At 44.7% G+C, this 27,796-nt stretch overlaps 1 protein-coding gene across 3 annotated transcripts in view; it reads right to left on the bottom strand.

Moving 5' to 3' along the window:
* Window positions 1-14,312: 14,312 nt before the first annotated feature.
* LOC135897748 (unconventional myosin-XVIIIa-like) overlaps window positions 14,313-27,796 on the bottom strand; it is a 364,913-nt gene continuing 351,429 nt past the window's right edge. For 2 of the 3 annotated variants that reach the window (XM_065426463.2, XM_065426464.2), the window contains exons 31-33: window positions 26,555-26,877; window positions 22,518-22,673; window positions 14,313-16,821 (exon numbers count right to left, since the gene is read on the bottom strand). In XM_065426463.2, the coding sequence (XP_065282535.2) occupies window positions 16,707-16,821; window positions 22,518-22,673; window positions 26,555-26,877 (594 nt within the window). In that variant the 3' untranslated portion in view covers window positions 14,313-16,706. The remainder of the gene's footprint in view (window positions 16,822-22,517; window positions 22,674-26,554; window positions 26,878-27,796) is intronic. The other variant, XM_065426465.2, reaches the window with a different exon arrangement.

Raw genomic sequence — 27,796 nt, forward strand, 5'->3', positions numbered from 1 at the left:
TACCGGCCATATGTGGGACCAACACACACGTACAGTCCAACGCGTACTACGTGATCATATCGCGGAATATTAAGTCTCTACCACGGCTGCCTTCAGCGGACGCTCTTCCGAAAAGAATGTCAGCCAGCAATGTGAAGTTTCTGCACTCAGAATCAGACTTCCAATGCAGACGATAAATGGAGAAGTTGAAATGAACAACCGAAACTACACAAGCATTCGCGCGCCTTCTCTGAACGTGGTGGTTGTGTCATGTGCTCATGCGTTCCAGCGTGAGCGTTCGTCAGTTCCAGCCTGCAGCTGGTGAACGTTTTTGTCATGCGCTTTGGTGCTCCATTTCTACGGTGCCTGTACGTCTTACGCCTATCAAGAGGTAAGTGACAGTTCCTGAAGTCAAGGTTCTTCTGTTAAGCCCTGCAATCTTTTCGACTTAAGTGTCGTGTCTGCGCGTAATCGAATGAGGGGCATTATTGTAGTACAGCCCCATCATTTGCAGCGACGGTAACATCAATGGGCGATTGACCATTCGTTGTGCTGCGTTTGGTCGCATCGTACTACTTATCTGCAAACTTCCGAGCTTACTCTGACCTATATGCGCCGCGCTGAGATCCGCCAAAAAAAATTCTGAATTCGAAACTTTAGAACCGCTAACTCCTTCCATTTAGCCCACAGGATGGGTCCGCGAGAGTTATAGTTGTGTCTTTCCTGAACATTGGCGAATAATAAAATGAATATTAATTATAATAACTTCCCGACACGCACTAGAGACCTTTAGCATGTCCGCTATTACTGTGAACGGGAGCGGTTTGGGCGGATTGCCGGATTTGCGGCGGCGTAAACGTGAGCGGCCATAGCGGCCAGGAGGAAAGAAACCATTTATGATACCTCAAAGGGAAGCTCATTACTTTTCGAAGCGAGATCGGGATGCCTTAGAACACGCACCTATAAAGCGAGATATAAGAAGGAAGAAGAAGCATGTGCTTGCTGTGGTATAGCTAGGGAAACGACGGAGCATGTCTTATTAGAATGTGAAGACGTCTACCCAGCGGTCGCTTTAGGCACCACTGGCCTCCTTGACGCCCTTGGGTTCAGCGGGAGCAGTGGTAAAGCAAACATGTCCGTAATAGGCATTAGTAAGAGGCAATTGGAGGATTGGTGGAAGAAAAGTAGAGAAACGACAAAAGACGGAGACGTACAAAAGCACAGTTCGCAATAGGGGATCAGAAAATTTGGGCGTGGTACTTCATAGTGTTTTTTTTTCATTGTTTAACCTAGGTAGGACCTTAGGCAGTTTACTAGCAAGAGCTTGGTGGCGCAACCCACCTCCCCGTTCCAAAGGGGACGCTCATAACATCCATCCATCCAGAGCGGTGCAGCCGCCTGGTAGCGTCTAGTTCAAACAGAGCTAAAACTGCGGTAACCCACTATATCCTGCTTCGCTACTGATGGAAATTTTTGGCGGTGGCGTAATTGTGAACACGATTACGCCACTGTCGAAAATTTACACCAGCAGCTAAGCAGAATGTAGTAATTAACTTTTTTTGTGGTTCAGCTTTCCGCCACCAGCTGGCGCCACCAATCTGGCCGCTCACGTTTACGCCCCCGCTAAACCGGCAAACTGCCCGCGCTTGCCGGAATACCGTACACGCTAAAAGTCTCTAACGTCCAGAATAGCCCTGATTGAGCTGCGTTTGCATTTTCTTTGCGTAAACATGATTGCGAGAGCAATCAATCGTACAACCGCGTAAGGGCACATTCACACCGGCGACTTGAGGAGGTCGCGCGACCAAGTTGGTCGCTTTGCGACCAGCCGCAAATGGTCGCAAACGGTCGCCTTTCTCGAAAAGCGACCATTTTGGGCGAGTCGCTCTCTGCGCGATTTTTCAGTCGCGCGACCGTGGTCGCAAAACTGATAAACCAATCAGCGGCGCACCGGAAGTGATCTTTCGTGTGTCTACATCCGGCCTCCTCCGGCGTCGCATTCAAATTCCGCGTAGATTCCGAGAGTTCTCGCTGAGAACGATAATCTCCGGGATTGCGACTTGCGGGTCGCGCTCAGCCGGGCTTGCCGGTGTGAACATTAGTCGCCTTCGGTCGCTTTTTGATTGCGAGTCGCAAATGGTCGCGCGACCTCCTCAAGTCGCCGGTGTGAATGTGCCCTAAGGTTGAAATAGCTGAAATTTTGTACCCGTTTGTATCACGGGCAGTGCAGTTGCTGCACGTTATGGCCGGTGACGCTGCTGAATTTTAATACGCCTGTCTTTAGTTAGGGCTGCTATATTGTCCTTGCTAACAGTGCATGCACTTTTGAATAACGAAACATTAGGGCGACTTGTTCGATTTCTGCTTACTTGCACGTGATCGGATGGTGGTGACATCAACACAAATTTACTCCTCGGCTGTCAGTGACAAACGAAACATTTGCGCCTACTTAATGGCTCGTTCGCACGTGGTCGTAGTTTTTAGTACGTAACAGTAAAACTTCTTTTCACTTGACTGATTCTTTCGCGTGCTCGTAGTGATAATCGTGTCGCATAAACTTACGTACGTGTGCTGTTGGCGTTTTGTTTGCGTAACAGCGATTGCCAAAGTATTCGTAAAACTGCGTAGTTTCGGAATAATAGAACCTGGTTGGCGTTTGTATCGCGATCTGAGAATTTGCTGCCCGTGATGGCCGGTCGCGCTGCTGAATTTAACAACGCTTGTATTTACGGCTGGTATAGTTTTTGGCAAACAATGTCGTGCATGTTGTCGTAATAACGAAACATCTGGGTGACTTGTTAAGTTTCTGCTTATTTAGACATGAGCCGTATGCATGCTAGCATGGTGTTAAGCTCAACTTCACGTCTCAGCTATGCAACGACGAGCGCTGGTGAGTTCGTCCGCACGTGGTTGCAATTTTTTTATTGTAGGAGTTTGTGAGAGTTGACTCCATCAGACGCTCGTAGTGAGTGACCGTGTCGCTTAAGCTTCGTCTGCCATGGTTGTTTTGTTTGCGTAACAATCGCGATAGCAATCATAAAAACTGCGTAAGGATGGATTAATCGAATTTACTTTACTTGTTTCAGTACTCTGAACGTTACGCAGGGCATTATAAAGAGGGGTGGGATTCTATACAATAAGTGGAAATCATGGTTTTGAAGGATGATGGGACAGCTTGTCGCTGACCTTAGAATGAAGGAATAGCCGTGCAGGTTTGTACGTGAATTTGGGATGTGGAATACAGATGTAAGCACCTGTATCACTATCGGAGCACTTGCTGCATGTACATGACGGCTAATTGGCCGGCCGCACTGCTGGACTTTACCACGCTTGTCATTACAGCTGGTGTACCAGTCGTAAAGACAAGGGTGGTAAAGTTCATTGCCCTGCTGAACTTTACCACCCTTGTCTTTACGACTGGGTGACAGGGGTGTCTTTGTGACAGACAGTGACAAACAGTGACAAACAGTGACAGGGGTGTCTTTACCACCCCTGTCACTGTTTGGCACGCGTATATATATATATATATATATATATATATATATATATATATATATATATATATATATATATATATATATATATATATATATATATATATATATATATATACGCGTGCCACACAGTGACATGCACATTTTTCGAAATAACGAAACTTTTGTGCGACTTGTTAGGCTGCTGCCTATTTGCGTGTGTAGTGCATGCTATTATGCATGCTATTATGCGGGTAATAAGATCAAGCTTAGGTCTAATGCTTCCTTTAACAATCGACACATTTACGCTACTTATAATATAGCTCGTTCGCACCTGGTCGTATTGTTCCGTATTAGTAATGGGGAATGTTTGTCGATCTTTGTTGACTGCTAAATTTGTGCCACGCGCCTGCACTCACTGATTACCGTGTCGCTTGAATTTCGTCTGCTGTTCGAGTTTTCTTTGCCTAAACGCGACGGCGAGAGCGATCGTAAAACGGCGTGCGGTTGAAATAACTAAGCATTTGTGGCCATTTGTATCGCGATCGCAGCCCTTGTTGCACGTGATGGTTGGCCGGCCACGCTGCTGAATTTTCCCACGCGTTTCTGTCATACAATGCCGTACATGTTCGTTTCTGGGAATAGCGAAATTTTGGGTGACACCTTGTGAACTGCTGCTTATTTACACGTTCTCAGGTGCATGCTAGTATGTTGGTGAGGTCAAGCTTACGTCTCAGGTGTCTGAAACAATCGAAACGCTTACGCCTATTAGACTATTGCTCCGAATTCGCACAGTGTCGTATCTTTAGTAATGGAGTCCCGGCCACGGCGCCCACATTTTGATGAGGGCGAAATGCGAGAACACCCGTGTACTTAGATTTAGGTGCACGTTAAGAGCCCTAGGTGGTCCAAATTATTCCGGAGTTCCCCCACTATGGCATGCTTCATAATCAGGTCGTGGTTCTGGCACGTAAGACCCAATTAATTTTTTTAGTAATGGTGAATATTTGTCTCCTTTCACAGTTAATGAAATTTCAGTAAGGTGATTTACTGTGTCGCTTAAGTTTCGTCTACATATTGCTTTCTTTGCTTAATCGCGGAAGTTCCGAATTACGGCACTATATTGTAGGCATTTTTATTTCAATGGCAGCACCTTGCACACAGGGCGGTTGATCAATCGTGCTGCTTCAGTTCTCGGATTTGCTAGCATTTGGGCCAGCGTATGTGCTGACATACGGCAGGCCCAAATTGGATGGGCAGAATCAGATGTATGCGTTAAGAGACAAAGTTGGCAATATCATTACTAATATGTATGAGATAGTTCAAGTGGCTGAGGAACTTATACAGCACCAGTGGCACCCATGATGATAATGGAAGAGAGAATAGTCTAGAGGAATTTGACATCCCACAAGTAACACCGGAAGAAGTAAAGAAAGCCTTGGGAGCTATGCAAAGGGCGAAGACAGATGGGGAGGATCAGGTAGCAGCAGATTTGTTGAAGGATGGTGGGCAGATTGTTCTAGAAAAACTAGCCACCCTGTATACGCAATGCCTCGATCATGACCTCGAGCGTACCGGAATCTTGGAAGAACGCCAACATAATCCTAATCCATAAGAAAGGTGACGCCAAAGACTTGAAAAGTTATAGACCGATCAGCTTACTGTCCGTTGCCTACAAAGTATTTGCTACGGTAAGCGCAAATAGAATCAGGAACAACTTAGACTTCTGTCAACCAAAGGACCAGGCAGGATTTCGTAAAGGCTACTGAACAATAGACCATATTCAAACTATCAATCAGGTGATAGAGAAATGTGCGGAATATAACCAACCCTTATATATAGCTTTCATTGATTAAGAGAAAGCGTTTGATTCAGTCAAAACCTCAGCAGTCATGGAGGCATTACGGAATCAGGGTGTGGACGAGCCGTATGTAAAAATACTGAAGGATAGAGGCTCTACAGCCACCGTAGTCCTCCATAAAGAAAGCAACAAAATCCCAATAAAGAAAGGCGTCAGGCAGGGAGATACGATATCTCCAATGCTATTCACAGCGTGTTTACAGGAGGTATTCAGAGACCTGGGTCGGGAAGAATTCGGGATAAGGGTTAATGGAGAATACCTTAGTAACCTGCGATTCGCTGACGATATTGCCTTGCTTAATAACTCAGGGGAACGATTGCAGTGCATGCTCAATTACCTGGAGAGGCAAATCAGAAGAGTCGGTCTAAAAATTAATCTGCAGAAAACTAGATTAATGTTTAACAGTCTAGGAAGAGAACAGCAGTTTACGATAGGTAGCCAGGCACTGGAAGTGGTAAGAGAATACATTTGCTTAGGGCAGGTAGTGACCGCGGATCCGGATCATGAGACTGAATTGATCAGAAGAATAAGAATGGGCTGGGCTGCGTTTGGCAGGCATATTCTCAGATCATGAACAGCATTTTGCCATTATCCCTCAAGAGAAAAGTGTTTAACAGCTGTGTCTTACAAGTACTCACGTACGGGGCAGAAACCTGGAGGCTATACGAAAAGGGTTCCACTTAAAATGAGGACGACGCAAATGAACTAAGGAAAGAATGATGGGTGTAACGTTAAGGGATAAGAAAAGAGCACATTTGATGAGGGAACAAACCCGAGTTAATGACATCTTAGTTGAAATCAAGAAAAAGAAATGGGTATGGGCAGGACAGGTAATGAGGAGGGAAGATACCCGATGGAAGGGATACGGACTGGATTCCATGGGTAGGGAATTCGCCTAGCAGGGGGCTGCAGAAAGTTAGGTGGGCGGATGAGATTAAGAAGATTCAGGGCGTCTACCAACCGGGACAACCGGGAATTCTCAAGGATTTTGAGTAGTCTGGAAGAACTCAGGGAATTTGTGCCTCTGTCAGGGAAAATTAGCTGTAATTTTATTAAAAGCTTCGAAAGTTGCGGTAATGCTGGCTCGAGTAACAGACAGGAATCGTAATCAATCGTCTTTGACGATCTCTCGTCGGCTGGAGGAGTTGCCAGCTAGTGTACAGTGAACGACCGACTTTCCGGAATGCCCGATAATTTGGACGGCTTCGCGGCACCACCGCGTACCCCATTGAGTCAGTGTATCAGAAAGATTGAAATTTCAGACGCAAGAACCCTTCGCCGTCCGATTTTCCGGACTTTTTACCGTGACCGCAGGTCCGAAACGGCATTAATCAAAGCCACCACCGCTGCCGTTTTGATTACCTCGCCGCCTCGAACCGGCGCTCTCGCACGTAGATGCGCTGGCAGCCGTAGCCACCAGGGGCGTAGCCGGGGGGGGGGGGGGGTCTTATGGGGCTTCAGCCCCCCCCCCCGAAACTTTTTCGTGCTGTCCATGCGCCGTCCACCCAAGCTATGCTCGGTGCCGGAACTCATTCTGAATTTTCTCTAGAATGTCTTTTTCACGCTCGAAAAGACATTTCAGCGTGAACCTTGAGAACTCGGGCTGGTTTTCGCGGCAGTGCCCATGCACCGGGAGTCACTAACGCAAGCAGCCCGGGCATCCGAGCACAAAGTTTCAAGGGCGTTTTGATGGCGAACGGACTCGCCGTGGCATCACGCGGAGGCCACGGAATCTACGGAGCGCATGGATGTCAATTCCGAAAATGTATGGGTATAAAGTTCTCATAAACTTTTGATGTAAAAGGTGCATTGACATTTCCAAAGTTGAGCTTTAGATTTTCAATTGCGGAACTTTGTAGGTTTGATGTTACTATAAATATTAGACGCCAAAGGTGCATTGACTTTTCTAAACTCTTACATCGGACCATACAACGAGACAAGCCAAATCAACACACTATCAAACAAGTTGACAAAGCCAGCAGCGAGGTCCGATCAGATGTTCTGGTGGTTCATTTGTGCCGTCATGACACATAAAAAAATATCAACATTTTTTTTTCACCTACGCCAAAGCATCCATGTCAAAACACTAAAGACAGCCAAGGTAACTGCGTTCTTATTTATTTTTTCTACTTAGACTTCAACTCGCGAGGACACATTGAGCCTCTTTTTTTTTTTTTTTTTGGTCCTCGCTACCCTACCCGCGGGCTGCCAGAAGCAGCCAGAGGGCATGCGTTTTTCTCGTGTCGCTACGACCATCGCGCGGCGCACTTCGGTGCGCGTTCGCTTTTCTCTGGCCGAGTGGATTTTCACCTGGCAGATTTTTGAGCACTTTCTGGCTAGCAGACGAGAAAAGGGGGAAAAGAAACTATCGTCGCTCGCCGCCATCACTGTGGGGACTCGAGGAATTGCACCGCATTCGCTTGAGCGCAACCTCTCCAGAAAGTCTTGTCTCGCCAGTGTAGGATACCGAGCAGTATGCGTATGGTTCTCGGTGGACCAAGCGTCTCACGTTTTTTTTTCGATATTCTTTCGATAGCTACATTAGGTGCCCAAAGCAGGCATTCGTTTGTGGCCAACATACTTTGCGCTTTTTTCATTTTGGTGCCCTGGCCCCACAAATGAAAAAAAAAAACATTGCTGTGGCGCAGCGAATTGTCGTATGGTGAAAGTTCGATTTTGTTACTTCTTTTGCGGACAGTAACGGGCCGCGGGACGCTTCAGCTGCCGGATAGTCTTATCATATAGTATTGCAATAACAGTTATATGGACACTCCAGGCGCGTTCCTGCCGTCGCCTTCATGTTTCCCATAAAGTCCAAGGGCGATAACATTGTGACCACGCGCCGCATGCTGTATGTGCGAGTGAAAGTGTAGGGAGGGGATGGGGGGCTGGAATGGGTGAGCAGACGATTGTGGCTCAGTCTTGTGTGCGCAAAAGAAAAAAGTGGGGAGCAAGCGCGCCGCCTTTTGTCGTGCGTGATAGATCGGGGGGAGTGCATGGAATTGGGGTGAGATCTAGGATTCTGTGAATCTCTGATTGCGCAACATGTTTATTTGCCTTTTTTGACGCATTGTATATAGTGATTTTTTTAGATACGTAGATTTATTGGAGACTTATACACATATTTAAATATCTTGTTGCGGGGTTTTGCGTATACGTGCAGTGAACTTTGTTTCCAGTGCCACTTTTTTGCCCTTTATCAAGCTGTATCTTCGCATTTGTATATTGCATTGTATCTTCGCATTTCTAATATGCGAAGGCGAGTAAAATGAAAGTGAGCCAACCCACCCCGCGCAATAATTGTTCGGTCCATTATCTGCTAGGCATGCACGTGACACAGAGGCATCTCTCTATTACAACAGTGACACGCAGGTGTGAGTATCAAGGTTGTTTAATGCTCTCATACACTGGGTTGAACATGGTTGAGGGACATAATGGACGCTCTAGAAGTTGAGCAGCGTGGTGCCCTGATGTTTTTGACAGCTGAAGGTATTTCCCCAAAAGAAATTAGTGGCCGTATGGCTGCCGTGTACGTTGACATTGCATTTCATTGGCCACTGTGAAGCGTTCGAGCAAATGGTTCAAAGAACGACGTGAAAGTTGTAAAGATGATCCAAGGCCGGGCCAAAGCCATCGTGCAATCACCCCTAACAAAATTGCAAAGGTTGATGAGCTGAGGAGACAAGAACGGAGGATAAGCATCGATGAACTGGCAGAGCATGTGAACGTCAGTCACGGTTCGGTTCCCGCCATAATTCATGAACATCTCGGTTATCCGCCCTTGTGTGCGCAATGGTTGCCCAAGATTTTGAACTACCACCAGAAGACAGAGAAGTTCAGCGCTGCCTTGACTAATCTGATCCGGTAACACAATGAGGGTGACGACTTCTTGTCTCCAATTGTGATCGGGGACGAACCATGGTGCCACTTCTACGAACCTGAAACACCACAGCAAAGCTTACAGTGGAAACATTTGAATTCACTACCCCCAGAGAACGCAAAGGCCGTCATTTCCGCCGCGGTGTTGTTGACTGTTTTTCGATCGTCAGGGGCCATTACTGATAGAATTTGCTAAATCTTGAGATACTCAATTTGTTTCGTTATTGCGAAACGCCAGACTACGTGGAAAACTACGTGGAAAATTAACGAATGTGGTCATCTTGTTCCACGACAATGCCGCGCCCACGTCGCTGATGTCGTTAATACAAAACTGGCAATGTTCAAGGGGGAAACGCAGCAACATCCGCCATACAGCCCAGACCTGTCGCCTTGCGACTTCCACTTTTTGGAGCATTTAAAAAAAAAAAAACAGCTCAAGCGAACCAGATTCGTATCGGACGATGACGTGAAAGAGTCAGTTGCAGGCTTTTTGAAGCAGCAACCCAAGGAATTTAATGAGACGTGAATCACGCCACTCGTTAGACAACGGGGCGAATGTCTAAATGATCATGGAGACTACTTTTAAATGAGATACCCAGTTTGTCATATATTTGCATTGGCTGACTTTCATTTGACTCGCCCTCGTTTATATTGCAGAACTCCTGCTCTTTATACGTGCCCTCTGTTGCGACTATAATTTCGGTGCAATTACCCACGATACACGACTGGTGACAGCTTCTCCTGAGTAATACATTTGAACAAATGTCAGCGTCTTTGAGATTTTTCACTGGCTGTTGCATATGTACAAGAATCTAAACAAGGTTCTTTAATGACAAAGTTTCATTACAATATTTGTCCTCAGCTTGTTAATTTCATGGCCTTTACATTTTTCATATCAACGGCGTGTACTGCCTTGCTGGTTTCGAAGTGATATAGTTCTAATGTTGGTGTGATAATTTATTTACTTATTAAATAGAGAAAAAGCATGGACGCATTGATATCGGTTATTTCGGGCCCAATTTTTGGCACATACAAGTATATTCTTTTATGAAAAAATACATATTTTACTTGTTTTGACAGTGCGTAGCGTTCAAGAATTCGTTTGCAGCATCTTTAGCAATGACAATGCAGTTATTACTCATCTATTTGATCCCCAGACAAATTGTATGACAGGAAGCTTTAGCTAGCGCCCAACTCCGACGCGGCCTATTCAAATACATGTAAAACGCAGAAACGCTTTTCTGTGATAACCCCCGGATCGCTTTTAATAAAATTTGTTCCATTTGAGAGAGAAAGCTAAATTCTAGTGCCTGTTGGAAGCGGAATTTTAATTTAGGGCCTGAACATTGTTTAAATATTTTGAAAAGCTCGAAAGTCAAATAAAAGAATAGAAGCACGGCGTCTACAAACTCATAGCTCTACATCAAGCTCACATGTCCCTGTTCAGTAAACGGCATCTATTATAACAGTCAAAGCGGACAAATTTGGTGTGTCAATTCGTATCTTACGTCAATCGGTTACGTTGTGTACAAGGATTCTGCGAAAGCCGTATTTCCATAATGCTAAATTTCTTGAGATTCACGTGTGACGTAGAAATTCTGGCCGCTGTAGATGTACTATTAGGTGCAATTCAGAGAATTGTTATATCATTTTTCATTGCTGAGTTACATAGTTTTAAACTTGATAGTTTAGATTTCTGAAAATTTGCGATTTTGGTGAATTCTTAATGAAGAATTGACAACCTAAATGAAAAATTCAAAACCAACAATCACTAGAATTTAAGTTTTTCTTTTAAATGCAACAAACCTCGTCAAATTTGGTGCATTGGTTGCCGAGAAAAACGAATTCTCCTTCTGCATGTATTTAGATACGAGCAACCGAGCTAAAGCATCCTCTTGAGGACACCGAGCTGCAAGGTGAGCCCCCTCCCCCCGAACGAAATTTCTGGCTACGCCACTGGTAGCCACCACTGCGGCAACGCTAGACCTAGCTGCTTGAACGTTCGCTATTAAGCTTCTTGTCGTTGGGTGCCATGTTTTTCATTGAAGAAATTCGCTGCTGTCAGCAACGGCACCAACTCTGCGTTTGTGGTCCTCGCGATTGGCTTAGAAGCTTGGAAAGCACGGTGCATTGCACAATGCTGGTTCCTGAAAGTCAGCTTTGCCTCTTTACAGAAATGTTACTTGGTGAAACATACACAAAAGTATTGTAGTGAAGCACAACAAGCGTGAGAAGGGGCTATTGCCACGGGACACAGTAGGTATTCCTTAATTATACACGCGTGCACCCGGTATTTCCTGCCACAGTACGAGCACCGATATGCCTAATGCGTGTACCGAAAGGCGTTCACAGCGTTTTCGAATGTGCCTATGGCGGTTTGAGCCCTTAAAGGCAGTAAATGGCATGCATTTATTTTTTCCAGCTGGCCGATTTTTCGGACGTTTTCGCGGCCCCTAGGGAGTTTGAAAAATTGAACGTGGACTGTGCAACTGACCAAGAAGATGGTTCATATTGTCCGTGGGGCGAACGAGTGGCGGAAGGAGGACAAGAACAGAAAGGATCTACGCACTGAGGAAGTAAAGGGAAAGGAAACGTGCTGCCGCCGTTTATAACAAGCTTGAGCTCAAAAAACAAAGTTTTGGCTGATGCTGAGATGCAGGTGTCCCTCATCCAAACCAAAATAAACTCTTTAAAGCAGTGAAACACAACACTGAGCCGTCGTGTGTGGGCTGAGAGTGTGTCAGGACACTTGAGATTGATCGACTTACGAGCTGTTGAGAGAGAATCTAAATTGTGACAAAGTTAAGGCCTCATACCGCTGTGCTTGTTATGAGTTGATAGAAACAGCTCACATTCGAAAATATTTGCTTCTGTACGCATCTCCTTTTTATTCGTATTTGAGAATGTCCGACTAGATTTGCAATCTTTTGCGAAGACATTTTATTTGCTGTACATTTTACTAACCCCTCTCTTCTATTCTCTTTTTGAATAACATAAACACTACTCCTTAGTATTAAAATTGGATTAAGTGTTTTTTTTTTCATGTGCTTACTAGAGAGTGACAGCATCAGCCCGCCTTGACATAAAACATAGTTCTGCATCACCCAGGGAATTTTGCACAGGCACTCAGGGAACCCCCCCCCCCCCCCCACCCTTGCAGAGGGCTTTTAAAGTTCTTTTACTGGCCGAGGTGCATCTGCAAATTATTAGCTCAACTGAAATGGTCTCGTCGCTACACTAAAGTGTCGATGTTTGCTCTGGTGACCTTTACCAAAACTTGTTACGGATGCATAGTGCATTTGCCCTATCAAACGGATGGTGATACAGCAGCTGCCTGTGTCTATATATGACCACTGAACTAGTCTCAAGTAAAGTTCTGAATGCCTAATGTAGTTGTGACATCTTCAGCATAACTCATGTTTGTGTACGTAACTACTCAATGTGGCCTCGGGAAAGGCTGGCAACTTGTGGCTAATATATCTGAACTGTTCAGCAAATTTTGCATTGATGTGCCTGCGACGACGGACGTAAGCTCACATCAAGCCTCGTGATAACTTTCGTAGTGGCCCTACTGCGAATTCTTAAATTTTCTTGCTATCCAAAGTGCATTTTCAAACAGTTTGAGTCATGTGCACTTTTACTAAAAATGGTGCGGCATACATAACTCCTAATGGCTGCGCTTGTATGATGAAATTATTGAGTTTTATTTGTTTGCATTGATGGGCTTTACTGAAAACTGCTGAGTGCATTTCAGAGTTAAACTACTGATCTGCCTGTAACTGTTTTATTGAAATAAATGCTGTATTTTAATGATATTGTCAAATGATTCAGCAGCCTGCAGAACTTATTTCTGTAGCTTCGTTGCCATTAGCACAGAAAAATTTAATTATGGGGTTTTACGTGCCAAAACCACTTTCTGATTATGAGGCACGCCGTAGTGGAGGACTCCGGAAATTTCGACCACCTGGGGTTCTTTAACGTGCACCTAAATCTAAGTACACGGGTGTTTTCGCATTTCGCCCACATCGAAATGCGACTGCCGTGGCCTTGCGATTTTGTACACCCTTACGTGTGCACACCTAAAGTTTCGAACTACATTTCGCCAAAGTGGGTGAAATCCGCCTATATATGCCACGAAGCTCTGTGTGGCCGATGCTGGAATCGAACCTTTGTTTTCTAACACAGCAGCCCAGTGGTTTAACAGTTAGGCAACGATTGTACACATGCTTCTCTTATGCCAAATTCACTCTTTAGAATGTTTGGCCGTGCCAGTTACCTTTTTCCCCTATGACGGGTAGCGCAACAATATTTTGTGTTCAACTGTACTGCCTTCGGGATCGGCCCATATTTTCTGTTGGATACCTATAAAGTGGGTGAAATTTGGCTATAACACTATTATATTAAAAACGGACTGTAACAGTGTGTCTCTATCAGCTACCATGTGGGTGCTAGGAAGCATCAACCCAACCGGAAAAAATGCTTCACAGCGTACCATGACACTTGGTTCTTTGTTGGTTGGATTGCCTCCTATATTGCCAACGTGCAACAAACAACACCTCACGGCACGCCCTCTGTGCAAGCAACTGCACTGCTGTGGCGCATAGGAATCTTCACTGTCTCATCAGCGTGGAAGCCCTGAAGCAGCAAGTGCAAGCACAGACCAAGAATGTGCCTGCGTTAATAAACCAGAAGCCAGTGCTGCACGTAATTCACCAATTAATTGTTCCGATATGTTGGGCAAGGCCGGAATTGCTATTAAGAAAAGGCTGACTTGTGGGTGCTGCGAAGAGCCTAAACGCTTTGCAGAGTGGCTGACCTACAGGATTATGTAAGAAAGGCTGGCTGATCTTCCCTGACATCTGACTCTTAAATGGTTCCTTGGTAGTTCTACGACACAGCCAGGTGCTTAGAATTTGTCCGATATTTCATGGTTTCATGGTTGCTAGACACCCCGCTAGTCTTTAAACATGTTGGAGTTAAAGGTCAGGTGCCATGGGCAACTCACCCGTCGCCGCATTCTGTCCATCAACGCCGCACACATTGTCGTACACTTGTGCACCTTACACAGGACAAAAATCAGTTATCGTGCTGTCAAGATTAAATGAAAATGTGGAAACAAATATTTGTAATTTCTCTTTATTTCACAAGCACTCACACATAGGGGATATACAAACACCGCTGTCACTGGCTTTCGACCAAACATTTCACGCCTGTTTCCAGCATAATTACAGAATTATACATACATTTACAGCTATAGTATGTTCTTGTACGTATTTGAAAGGGTGGGGCCCGAAAAGGGGTGTATACAACAATCTAGGTGACCAACACTCGCTGTTGAGTGCGCCACAGCCTAAGTGCAACACAGCGACTCCAAGTTGCAATCATTGCCCTGTCCATTTCTGACTGAAAAAAAAAGGAAATAAATTGGGAAAAGAATAGCGTTTTGTAGAGATGTCATAAAACCTAAGTAGCAGACCACAAAGGTGATGTCAGGCTAGTGACATCAAAATTATCTTTGACAGTTTAGACCAGAGTACACAAACCTTATTAACCAATGGCACCAACACAGTCAATGGGAGTGCCTAGGTAGTAAGCCACCTCTGATGCAAAACAGCAAAAAAAAAAGAAACTTGGAAAAAGATAAAAAATATAAGTGACATTAGCACAATGATATAAATTATAGGCATGTTCCCAAGAAAATATACAAGGCCATAAATTTCAGAACAGATCGTAAACAATGTTAGGTTTCAGAACAACAACAACAACAACAAAAGAAAGCCTGTGAATCTGAGTGGCAACAAGTTCTGCATACACCCATATTTCACTTTTTCTTTATGCTCACAATTTCAGACGGAAACAACAATACAATGCAAGAACTTGGCCATGGTGCAGAAATAAACATAGACCTTTACATAGATATAAACCTATTTATCTGTTACAAGCAAACATCACAATTCTCGAATAGCCTCAGTAAACAAATTCACTGAGCTTTGAGCAGTTCATTTCCCTGGTAAAGCTCACAATAAAATGCAACTAGTACAAGCGTATTTTTACACTGGTCAAAATGAACACTGCAGCCAAGTGGGTGAATAAGTGTACAAAATTCAACTCTTAAGGTATGGGCTGTTCTCGACACTGCTTTGTATATGAAGCTAGCGAAAAGAGGCATCAAGTCTTGGCCAAAAAAGCTAGCAATATCCTTGAAAACTTTGTCTAAAAAAGCAAGGCACTTGCTGGCATGTCCGGTTAAAGCCACGAACATGTTCCAGGCAAGGGCGAGATAAGAAAGCTGTAGTGGCATGGCCTTGCATGGCATACAGCAAAGCCAAAGGCAACCAGAAACAAGGCTCCAGCGAAAAACATTCTGGTGTATCAAAGGAATCTGGCATTTTGTGTATATATATATATTGCCAGGAAACTGCTTGTGCGAATATGCGTTGCAGACTTTACCCTGGTAACTGGTTTTGTGATTGCCTCAGTGATAGCCAGTTAGGTGTACGGGCTTGTACCTATTCACCTCAGTGTACAGTGTTTTTCATACCGGCTGAACTCTAGTAACTCCACAAAATCTACCATCAGTGGTAAGCTTAAGGCTTAAAAATTCTGGCATTCGCACAAAAGACTTGCAGCAAACACCGACAGCCACTGCACATTCCAATTAATTAAGAAGCAAGGCATCATCTCTAAGCAGTAATACGCCGTGGTGGTATGTGGCCTTCCCATCTTTGCTCACCAGAGGTTCTGCACATGCTCTGTGGCATGCTTGTGAGCTTGATGTGCATTGCAGACCATGCCGGCACGTTAAGTATGCAGACCATAGCTCCTCTATCAGGATTCTGCTCACTGCAGTTTACGGTGGTCGCTGCACGTGTGGCATATATTCTGCTCTGCGATACAATAACTGTTCTATGCTTCAGGAAGTACTACTGTGCTGCAGGGCTCATAACTAGCAAGGTCTCAACAGGAGAGATTAGGACTTCACATGGAACAGAACTCGGTTCTGTAACTGCACTTTGGGTTAATGCAAAAAAAAAGAAAGTGCAACACCTTTGGCTTCAATGCTTGTCTCATTTGCTACCTGCTAAGTCCTCTTCAATAGTCCCACTCCTAGGAGACTTGGTAGAAAAGTTGGGCAGCAAGTCTGAGGAATGCATGTTCCTCAAGCAACAACAACAAAAAAAAATGGTGAACAGGAAAGGCATACACTAAGTGACCTCGGCCAACCTCGAGGTAGGTGGCCAATTGAAGAATGAGGCAACGAGACTATTGGGGAGCAATCACAGTGGGGTAAGTCAACTGTGGCAAGGACGGGCCATGGACTGGTTGCCACTCGTGTCGCAACGTCGCGTACATCACTAGGGACAAGAGGAACAGGAAAAAAAAACATATTCAGGAACGTCGGTGGTCCAGTTACGGTAATGTGCACTGTGCTTTACGACAGTCTGCCAGGATCCAGCGGCGGCCGTACAGCCTCGTTCCCACCAGAATGCAGCAGTAGCACTTGCGGCGCAACATCACACGTCCACGAGCTGGTCGTCCTTGTAAGAGGTTGTTCGACCACTGCCAGAGTCAGCCAGCTCAAGCTCGGGGCTCACAGATGACAGTCCAGAGATGGGACTCTCATTCGATCTGTTTGGGGGACAGAGTGTTGCCAGTTCGGGATGAGCAAAGAAGCAAACATCAGGCCCTGTCACTTCTTGGCTGTGCTCCCAAGACTACATGGCTAAGTGACTGCAAGAGAAGCGAACATAAGCTGGCGGTGAGCAGCGCCATACAACAGATCTGCAGCAAGCAGTGTTTAATGGTCTGCTGTGGGCATGCTGACTGGCAATTCAGCTTTTCTTGACAGAAAGGCAATGGCACATAGTTTTAGCATGTCCACAATTCTTACCATTTGCACTTTACCAGGTTACCAGAGAGGTGCATCGCAGCAACAACACCGGTGGCGACACCTTGTGATGCTTTGTCTAGCCATAATGCCCAAGCCACCTATTGTGTTCCACAAGTGTTCGTATAAAAAAAAAATTAAAAATAAAACAGGTTCATGATTGTGCCTCTGCCTAAGCTTTACACCAGAAACGTAGTAGAATGTACTTCATTAATGCAGTGTGTCTGTCTGATCCTGCATGCCTGCATCGCTTTTTTGCTCACATGGAATCTAGCAGCTGAATGACATATCATACGATTAAAATTTGGCGATGTACTGAATGCTGATGCTGAAAGAGCATGTTTGCTGGAAACGAATTAACCGGGGGGAAAAAAAAGAGCGAGTGTAATGGCTCATTTATCTACGTTCTTGCTCGCAAACGTTGGTCCCGGGAAGTCTTGCAAAACGGGATAGTGTCTGCGAGGTTCTACTGTAAAAGCTAATAAATCTTATACAACTAAGCAGTACACACAGAGAGAACTCCAAAAGATTTCGGGAACCCTCTTGCCCCATTCTTTGCTTCCTCCTTTCTCCAATGACAAAATACTGGCAAGACATGACCTCAATCATGCAGGTTATTTTGATGCTACATGACATGGACGGTAACAAAATGGCCGGTTATTTACGAAACTTATGTTTCGTGGCATGGCAACACCAACATGAGGCACCCAGAGAATATTGCCTGGTAAGTGGCATCACCGGTACTGCATACTAGCTAGCCCGAAAACAGCTGCTGATTCTAGGGCAAATTTAAGCATTATGAATTTGTATAGAGCAGCTTAAGGTCAATCTTCCTGGAGATGTGCATAAATACCTAACTGACTGATCAGCCAAAGGCACATTACTACAAACTACAATAGTATGACAAAGGCAGAAATGCTCAAGCCATTAGACTAATATGCTATCGTATGCAGCCGAATAATTGCATGATTTCTAGCAGAATAGCTGGACAGACCACACAGTGAAAAGTCTCAATCAATTCTGTGTAATTTGTTTCAGGACAGTACTGAAAGCAAATATTTATTGGACTACATGCAAATTCTCCAACAGAACACTTTTGAAATTCAGCAAGACCATGACACACTTGTTAGAACATGCTACAAGCACCCGAAAAATGCATACAGGTTCTTAGTACTGACACAGTGAGCTGAAGGCAAGAAGGGATTTTTCATGGAAAATGTGCAAGTGTTAATATGGCGCAAAGATATTGTCTTCCAGGCACTCGCTCCGCGAAGGGCCACCACGCAATGAATGTTACTGAATGGTGTTCCTGGCTCTCAATAAATCTGGACAGCTTGGGTACTCAAATTCTATACTCAGCAGTATTATAACAGGATCGTATTATTAAACATCTCACTAAAATAGATCACTATGTCTGCTGTTCCACGAAATTACCCTGATTATATCAAGATGCCCAAATTCTTAGCTGCTATGCTAGAAGGTGTACATATGTGAGCTCTTAGCTGCTGCAGCAGTGAAATATGCTTGAATGCCCCAGTATTTTTAATATAGCATTTACACGAGTTTTGGAAACCTATATTACTCCGTTCCATACATAGCAGTCAACGCTGCGGAAGCTACGCAAGAAGGTCGGTCAAGAAAAGCTATCACTCCACGCATTTCATCCATGCCTCGCTGCGTGCCAACAGCGTTCTCTTGTGCGAGTATGCACGTGAGGCTCCTTGCGACAGTTTGGAAATAGAAAACCCCAAAAGAATGACAAAAATAAAAAATGATCTAAGACAAGACATTACCAGCCGCATACCACAGTGTGTTTGTTTCGAAGGATTAAAACTTGTTTCGTTCAATACTGAGCCTATATCAAAAACAGTTATGCACAATTGCGGTCAAAAAACGTCGAACTATATCCAAGCGCAAACGAAGCCCCTACAAAAAGTCTCTCTGGCCCCCACAGCGTTGAGTGCTATGTGTGGAACTGAGTATAAGGAAGAAAGAAAGCTTTGAAGCTGAAAAATATTTGTCCAGGTCTTGGGATGAAGCCCAGGACCAACACCCTCTTTGGATGGTCACTCTACAACCTGAGTTAACCAGCAAGCAAGTAGATTGCGGAGTGTGGTGAAATTATTCGACAACATGAAGCACACTTAACATGGCAAACAAGTTCTGTGGAAGCCCACAAGGCAGGTGAAGGTTCAGGAAAAGAGAAAATTGTCATTCATCCAAGCGTAGCAGGAAGCTATAAATAAAAAAAGGCGAGTTTTCCTTATAGCAGAGCCTCAATCATACATATCTTTTAGAAAATGTGAGAAAAGAACATACAAATGGAAGTCACTAAAAAATTGACAGACTCATCTGTAGTAGACAATTACATAATGTCAAGCATTGCGCGAATTGTTGCAGCATGAAAAGCTGACACGAGTCGTGTTGCTGGGGCTCGAGCGTTGTCCTCTTTGCCCCTGTGGCAAGCTTACATTTGTGCTTCTCCAATTCAAGCTTCTTCGAGTAGAACATTTTGATAGGAAGTCTTGATCTGGCACCGTTGTGGCATGCGACAGCGACGCATGTCGAGCGGGTAGGGCATCTCAGTGACCCGAGAAGCATGTTGTCATTTTACAATTGTGTAGTGTTTCAGGACTGTGATGAATAATATAAACGAAATCGAGCTGGTGGGCAACACCGGAATATGATGCCTACGATTCCCCTAGAGTGATACACGACGCTGCCTTTGCGCTGCCTTCAGCAGGGAACAGCGGCGAATTTCGGTCACTGCCTGTTAAATGCATGCAGTAAGTTCCCAGTAGCACTAAGGCTCACGCGCTGTGAAACAGATGAGTGAAGCTGCTCTTCCCAATAAGGTGGGTGGTGATTGTTGTGAATGCACGGTGCATTAACCCAGGAGGAGATTTGTTGGTACCAGAATGAGAAACTGAGTGCGCACCAGCATTTTCATGTGATACGGGCGGGCCAAAATCGTGGGGAAGCTGCTGCTGCGGACGGCTACTGTTCTCGATCACACATGCCTTGCACGTTTTCTTGATTATAAGGGATCTAGCAGCCACAAAACATATCATATTGCAGTTTGGCGATCTACTGAACGTTTATGTTGAGAGATCTTGTTTTTTGGGAACGTATGAACTGGCAAAAAATAAGCGTAGCTGCATTGGGTCACATTATGTTCTTGATCATGAATGTTGGTGGTGGAAAATCATACGTAACAGGATCGTATCAATGAGGTTCTACTGTATAACTTTCTATATTGGTATTATTTCTTGCACTTGAGTATAAATAGTAAATATGTGGTATAGTGATTCCATACTCGGTATGATTATGCATATAATGCACATTTTCTGGCAAGGCACAATTCCCTTTCGTGTTGAAAAATTCCTACTTCAGTAAAAGCTTGGTAATTTGGCAGCTGTAAAATTACAAATTATAGTTGACTCTCAATACAACGGATCCTGAAAGTCTGGCAACAAACTTCCATTTTATCCGAAGTCCATAATATCCAAAACGCCTCAATTCTGAAACAATGGTCGCGATGTCTAACAACGTTATTGCAAAGAGTGAGTGACGAACGTCCAAAGTATAAAAAACAAACGAAAAAAGGTTTCAGCTTCGCCAGAAAGGCGAAGCATCGATTGCGATAGCAAATTAGTAGACAGCTATGCCAAGTAAGGATAGTAGTTTTATATCGCTTGATAACCAAGAAAAGTCACTGTCAATACATTGGAGTGACGAAGCGCAACAGCAGAAGCGAGTGTATTGACCTTCGTGCTGTCTCTCGCTTCAATGCGAACTAAACACAGTGCATACGAAGCTACCGGCACTGGGTGCACTTTGTCCACATCACCGTTCGCTTTCAAGATACAGCGGCAGTGCTGACGTGCCGTAAGCAACAGCCGCCCGAGTAGAACCCCTCTCTCTCTTGCCTCCCCTGGTGCCTCGCGCGCAAGAGAAGACGGTGCATTTCTGCCCTGCCCTCCTCTCTCGTGCGGGCAATATTGAGCCACGATCGTCGGCCGACTCTCGCAAGTCAGCTGTCAGCCTGTGTCGACACTGCAAAAGTGTGCTTTATATACCCAATCTTGAAAAAAACTGCTGCTAATTTCGTGTATTGTAGCCAATAGTCTGTTGTATCATGGTTCATTAAGAGCGAATTTTGTTACGTTAACAAAATAGGTAGAACAAATAAGGTTGAAATATGGTCTGCTATATCTCAAAGTCAGTTGTACGAAGGTCCGTTGTAATGAGCATAGACTGTATTATTCATATTGATACTTTTCGTGCGCAAACAAACAGGGACGATATATAAACAAACAAAGCGCTCGTCCTTGTGTTGCCCCTATTCTTCGTCCCTGTTTGTTTGCGCACGAAAAGTATCAATATGAATATGTTCCAACTAGGCCGACTCGCAGTTATGCTTCAGTTCATTTCTAGTTCTTCCGGCCCTCTTTCTACTTGTCCGAACTACAGCTAAAAAAAAGAAAAGCGCTCGTCCTTGTGTTGCCCCTATTCTTCGTCCCTGTTTGTTTGCGCACGAAAAGTATCAATATGAATATGTTCCAACTAGGCCGACTCGCAGTTAGACTGTATTATAATTCATACTAGAAGATTAGAATGGTGCTATGAGATATATAGCATGTATATAATTCATATATAAACATACACATATAAATGTATAGGACAGGGGACTTGTTAATTTATTACCAATCTGGTGCATGTCAGTTAATTTTACATAGGAGAGTACACATCACATGTGCATAGGAGAGCGCACGTGGTGCAGAAACATTTCTTCATAATAATGTAACACTATAGGTTCGAATTACTATCGACACAATACAAGCTAGCCCGTTACAAACCAAAGCCTCCCAATTCTGATGCTTTCACTGACAGTGTTAAAACAGCTGTGATCCCTACAATAACAAAATGCAGCCACTTCCATGGATGCACTTGAAATTCTGGAGCAGTCTTGCTCAAAATTTCCTGGCAGCACTGTGTGCACCGTTAAACACGTAGTAGTACAAAAATTCGGTTGCACAAAGGAGGAGTGTCATCCAGATCTTACCAAATACATTTGGCACACATACCAAACCATCTTTTCTGGAGGTTTACCTTGGCTATTCAGTAACTTAAACTTGACAACCGGCAAACAGCACTATCTTTGTTGACCTCGTGTGGTATGAATTGGGACGTTTTCACTGCATAATACAAATGCAGCACAATATGCGTAAGATACTGCCTCTGGAAGCAGTGTGCACACTATAATGAAGCCATACCGGGACGTGGAGGACAGGCAGGCGGTTGCAGGCATCCACTGCCCACACAAGGCCATGGCTGGCACTCCCCAGCCCATTCAAGGCAAGCAAACAAGGCAATGGGGGAAGGCGTGCCGTGCTGTTAGGGTTCAGCAGCTCCGGCATGCCTAGAGCAAGCGTACCTACTGAGTGACACGGCAGCCGAACTGCGGCGGCTGCTGCCGCCAGTCACCGGCAGCGGAGACATGTCCCCTACAGAGGACATGCGCGACTGGCTACCCAGGCCATGCCTCCGGAGGAGCGTGTCAATGTCCACATCGTTGTCGCTGTCCGAATCACTGCAAAGAGAAACGACAAAAAAATGGGCTTGAGCAACACAAGATTCCTGGCATGCATTTTACACTTCCAAACAGCAAATATTACTTGCCTCAGTCCAAAAATAAAACGTCGTACTAAAAGTCAATCTAAAGTGATGTTCAGAGGAACATAAGGCTGCACTTGTGTCACACAAAGCCACCCAGAATTAAATTTGAGTCCCAAAGCCAAAGCTTGTGCAAATGAGGAACTCCTGACAATCACAAAACCACTGTGCCAGGCACTTAAATACTCATTAGAAACAAACCACAAACCGCAAACCAAAGCAAAAATAGTTTTAAAGCCTCTGTGAAGGACTATCAAGTGATCCTAGAACAGTAGAGTAAACGACAACACTTTCTTTCTGCACTCAGTTGTGTGTAAATCATTGTGATGTTCATTGCAATATTGCAATGCTTTTGAAAATTTATGGAATAAATAAATAAACCTCTGATACATCATTGTGTTTTACTAGGAAGGAGCTTGCAGGCTTGTTGACAGAAGGGGAACGAGAGATATTTTGGCACAATAGCAAGCAGGCTTCTCTGGGACATTATCTTGTAGGAAAGATGGTAGCACAACTTCACAACAACTTGGCAAAATGTTGTGCTCTGAATGGCTGTACACTTTGTCAAAGATTCCCTGATGGAATTGCCGTATGCATGCTTCTTTAATCACATGGCATAATCCTAAAGTTCCCATGCTGTTTGCCTTTGTGTGTTTATGCAAAGGCAGCTATGGTGATGCACAATGCATTTGCAGCATGGTGTAGCACTGGCATATATTGTGGCACATCGTATTCTCTCGAGAGAACTTTCATAGCTCTCCTGTTCACACTTAGTTGTTAGCAAGCCAAATAGTTTCAGCTTGCCCTATGCCTTGTCTTGGAGGTAATCTGCGGTGGGTGCAAAGATTGGGCTGGTGGCTTTGTGTGCACTATGTTCTTGCATGCCAGTTTGGAGGTGGCACAATCATGTTTCTTAGACGCACCAAAGCATGAGCCAGCTCAAAGCGTTTGCTCGCAGCTGGTGCTGCTCTTGATCACACCAGCGTTGTGACAGCAAATGTCCATGGTCATCGAGTGACATCTGTTCAAGTTTGCTTGTTACGTAATTTATTTAATAGGCGAATGTTTTATGCAATTTATATGGCTGATAAAGCTATAACCCTTACTACGTGTAGGTGTCTAACACATTTTGCTATTGCTATTAATGCTTCGCATTTCGGGCAAAATTCCAACTTTCTTAATTAATAGTTTTCTTCAGATCTACTTCAACGGTGCAATGACAAAGCCGGGTTTCTCTGATACTCTGTCTTTGACCCTCTCCATGTGAGAAATACCTACATTATGGTGCGTTTTCTGGACACAACTCGTCTCCTCGGACTGCCTGATTTTCCATAGGTTACTGTGGTCCCTAGGGAGACCAGAAAACCGGATGATGACTGTAGGATACAAGTAAGGTATTTTAGTACTGGATGCATTTTTGCTGTCTTTCCACAGTACTCATTGCTGTATAGAGTTGGAAATTAAATTGTGCAAACTGAGACATGACAGTCAATCTGGTCTAGGTCGCATAAGATAAACTAAGTAAAAGAAGAGAGACAAAGACATATGTCTAAGTTGCTAACTTTCAACTGATGTTTATTGATGTGACCAGTGCCTTATAAAATGCAACAGTAGATCACGGTCTCAGAAAGCCTACTCCTTTCTCTAAGAGCGCAACGGATGTGTATCCCTGCATCTCCTTTTGTCCTAGTTTAGTGTGCTACCTACACCTAATCATGCAATACCAAATGGACCCAACATGCTGCATCTATGGTAAATCAGTTGTGCAGAATCGCATAAGGTGGAGGAAGTATCATGAAAGGGAAAGATTGTGATCCACACAAATGTAGCACGAAGCGACAAAGCACAACTGATTTGCCACATTCTGTGTCCCTGTCCTTCGAGTTGTCGATTGATTCACCCTCATGCTGCGATCTGCTAGTCTCCTGATTAGCTCATGGCAAAGCGACCACCCCAAAACGCCGTTAGTGCCGAGCTCTAATCCCAGACCAGGACAAATTTTTCCTCAGGTGCGAGGCACTCTTTCTATGAAACCCATATGGGTTTCCTTTGTAGCTTGTGCTACATTCGGGTGGATGACAATCTTCCCCTTTCCAGTTACACCTATGTGAGCAAAAAGTACAGAACAAGCGTGAACTCAACCAACCTTACTTGACAAGCCCATGAACGTGGTTGCAAGTTCGTGCTTGTCCTGTCTTATACGGTATTTATTCGAATCTAGGCTAACAGTTCTTTTTTTCAGATAAACACACACCAAACTCTAGGGTTGGCTTAGATTCGAGGATTTTAAATAATGTGCCAGTTTGTAATTGAAAATGATAAATATGGTGCATGGCTACTGCCATCTAGAAAAGTCAGTATTGCAGCCACTGCTAGCCATGCCAGTAGCCAACCGTAGTACATTAGAGACGCAGCATTTTGATCTGTGTTGTATCGGAACGGTGGCCAAGTATCAGCGTGTGGCATGGCCTTGTCGTAATGGCACCAAACAGGCGATGCCACAAATGGAAAGTTGTGCTAGCCGTGGAGGCGTCGTCAAACATTCAAGCCGGGTGAGACCTAAGCATCAATGAGAAAAAAGTCCGTCGTTGGAGGGGGCAACGGGAGACACCTTTTGCGTGTGCCGCAACGAGGAGATGATAGCGATAAGGAAGATAAACGCGCGATAACAGAGAGGAGCTGTTCACCGAGACAGCGCCTTGTTTCGACGTGTACGAGCCGTGCCCCACTGTCTGCGCATGTAAGGGTGCGTGGACGCAAGCTGTTGCGCGTCTGCAAGCGTATGAGGCTAGTAGCGATGATGACGTGGAGTGAGCTCGGCGTATTCATATTAAATAAATACTCTTATCATTTTGTGAACGCTTTCCTCATTTTATTGTTTGGCTTACGTTCGAGGTAAGTCTTTTTATTTTTTCTGGCTTCGGACATTCGGGGGGTCGGCTTAGAATCGGGGCTGGCCTAGATTTGAGTAAATAGGGTATGCTCTCGTGCTGCCTCAGTTTGCATGATTTTGGTGTCACAGTGTCAGCAGTGTGCTTTGTCAACTTGTAATAATACAGTAAAACCCTGCTGTAATGAAGCTGTAGGTGATGCAGAAGCTAATTAATCCATTACTTCATTAAACCGTCGGCCACCTTCAAAGCCACCATTGCCGGCAGGAGGTTGCTGCAATGAGTTGTTGCAAAGTCGATGTTGATGAAAAAAATTATTTTGTTAATGTATTGTGCCTCGCCTTTTACTCAGTGAGATGACTTCCTCTACTGTGCCTGTTAATGCACGGAGCACAGCAGTGTGCAGGAGTCGGTGTGTTGGCACAGTTCTTGTCGCGAGCAAGCACAGAGTCATTACCAACATTGTTGTGCATTGCCAGATTATTGCCTCAGTGGTGCTAAATGATCAGTAAATCCTCTACCTTAACTGAAAGAAAGTTTGTTACATCCAGTTACAGAAACATTTTTGCTGCATTGAAGTGAGATCTAAAACCACAAGTTTTTATGAATACTTGAAGGTGAATTAAAACTAATTCCAGGGTCTCACGGGCCAAATCTCATCATAAAGCACACCATAGTGAGAAATACGGACTAATTTTGAGCACCTGGGCTTCTTTCACATGCACGTAAATTTAAGTACACAAGCGTTTTTGCATTTCGCCGCCACTGAAAATGTGGCTGCTGCGGTCGGGATCAAACCCGAGGCAAAGAGCTGTGCGGCGAGTAAGGTGAATTACGACTATGTCATTTTATCCATTTCTTTGTCACGACCCGTTCCGTTATAAACTAGGTTTGACCCTCGGCCTACCTGTCTTCGGCCACGTCAGTGCCAGAGTCCAGGTCTTCCTCGAGCGCTGCCTGCAGGTCCTGGATGCGCTGGCAAGCCAGCTTGAGGTCCTGCTTGGTGCCCTGCAGGTCCATCTCGGCATTCTCGAGCGACATCTCGAGCTCGTGGCAGCGTTGCTGGGCCTCGGCCTCACGGTGCTGCAGCGCGGTGCAGTCCTCGCGCAGCTCGCGCATTTGTCGCTGCAGCTTGCGGCAGCTCTCCAGGCTCTGCTGCTCCTTGTGTGTCGCCTGTTCGGACTCTTCCTGCAGCCGGCTGCATTGTTCCTTCAGGCGCTGCACCTGGCTCTGCAGCAACAGAATGCACGCACATTACACCCGGCACACATATGTTGAAACCAGAAGGAAGCTTGAGCGGCGTTAATCTGAAAGTTAATGAAGGATGCCTACAATACCCTTCCTTTCAGATATTGTGCAGTCAAGTTCACATTTTGCACAACTCAACCTCGTTATAAGAAACAGGAATATAACAAAGTAAATCTAAAATACTTCTAGCTGATATTAGGACGTAACAAATTTATGCCTATAACAAATATAGGATAAACCGTGTTGCATCAGCGTCGTCTCGTGACTTATCCCCTAGCGCTGCTTTCGCATAATTCTCCAGTGCCGTGGCAGCAAAATGACCCTCTACACGTATCTTTTAGGATACCATCAAATGCAGCAAGACAAAAGCATTATTTGTGTACCTTCATTCAAGCTGCGGAGTTGAAAATGAACGGAAGCAAGCACTGCAAGTGTGCCAGTTTATGTTCCCAATGCATGCTTGCTTTCTGCGAAAGTCGAGACTGAGCTGTTGTTGCTGCTGCTGAGTGCTTTCAGTCCTGCGAGCTGCCTCTTACTCAGATACTTGGAGACACACAGTTTTAAAATGTTTCCACAGTTTTAGAAGTTTCCATATGGCCGTGCATGTTGTAGCTGCCAAGCTGGTAGGACGCAAGTATTGTTTCCGCAAATGTGCAGAGCCACAAGACTTCACACAGAACAGCAGCATGATCTGGTGAAGCAGCACACCAACCAATTGTGATAAAGACTTGAACAATATTCTCCACAGTAGCAGCACTAATTTCTTTAGTAAATGTTGTTCCAAGGTAGCTAGATTTGATCCTCTATAGTGTGATATATAAATTCTGGACCCCACAAGCTATAAAAACATTCTCTGCATATAACTTCTTCTTTTAGAAAAGGGCATCCGCTACCCATTTCA

This window comes from Dermacentor albipictus, chromosome 2 (genome assembly GCF_038994185.2).
Source record: "Dermacentor albipictus isolate Rhodes 1998 colony chromosome 2, USDA_Dalb.pri_finalv2, whole genome shotgun sequence".
In the NCBI taxonomy this organism is placed as follows: Eukaryota; Metazoa; Arthropoda; class Arachnida; order Ixodida; family Ixodidae; genus Dermacentor; species Dermacentor albipictus.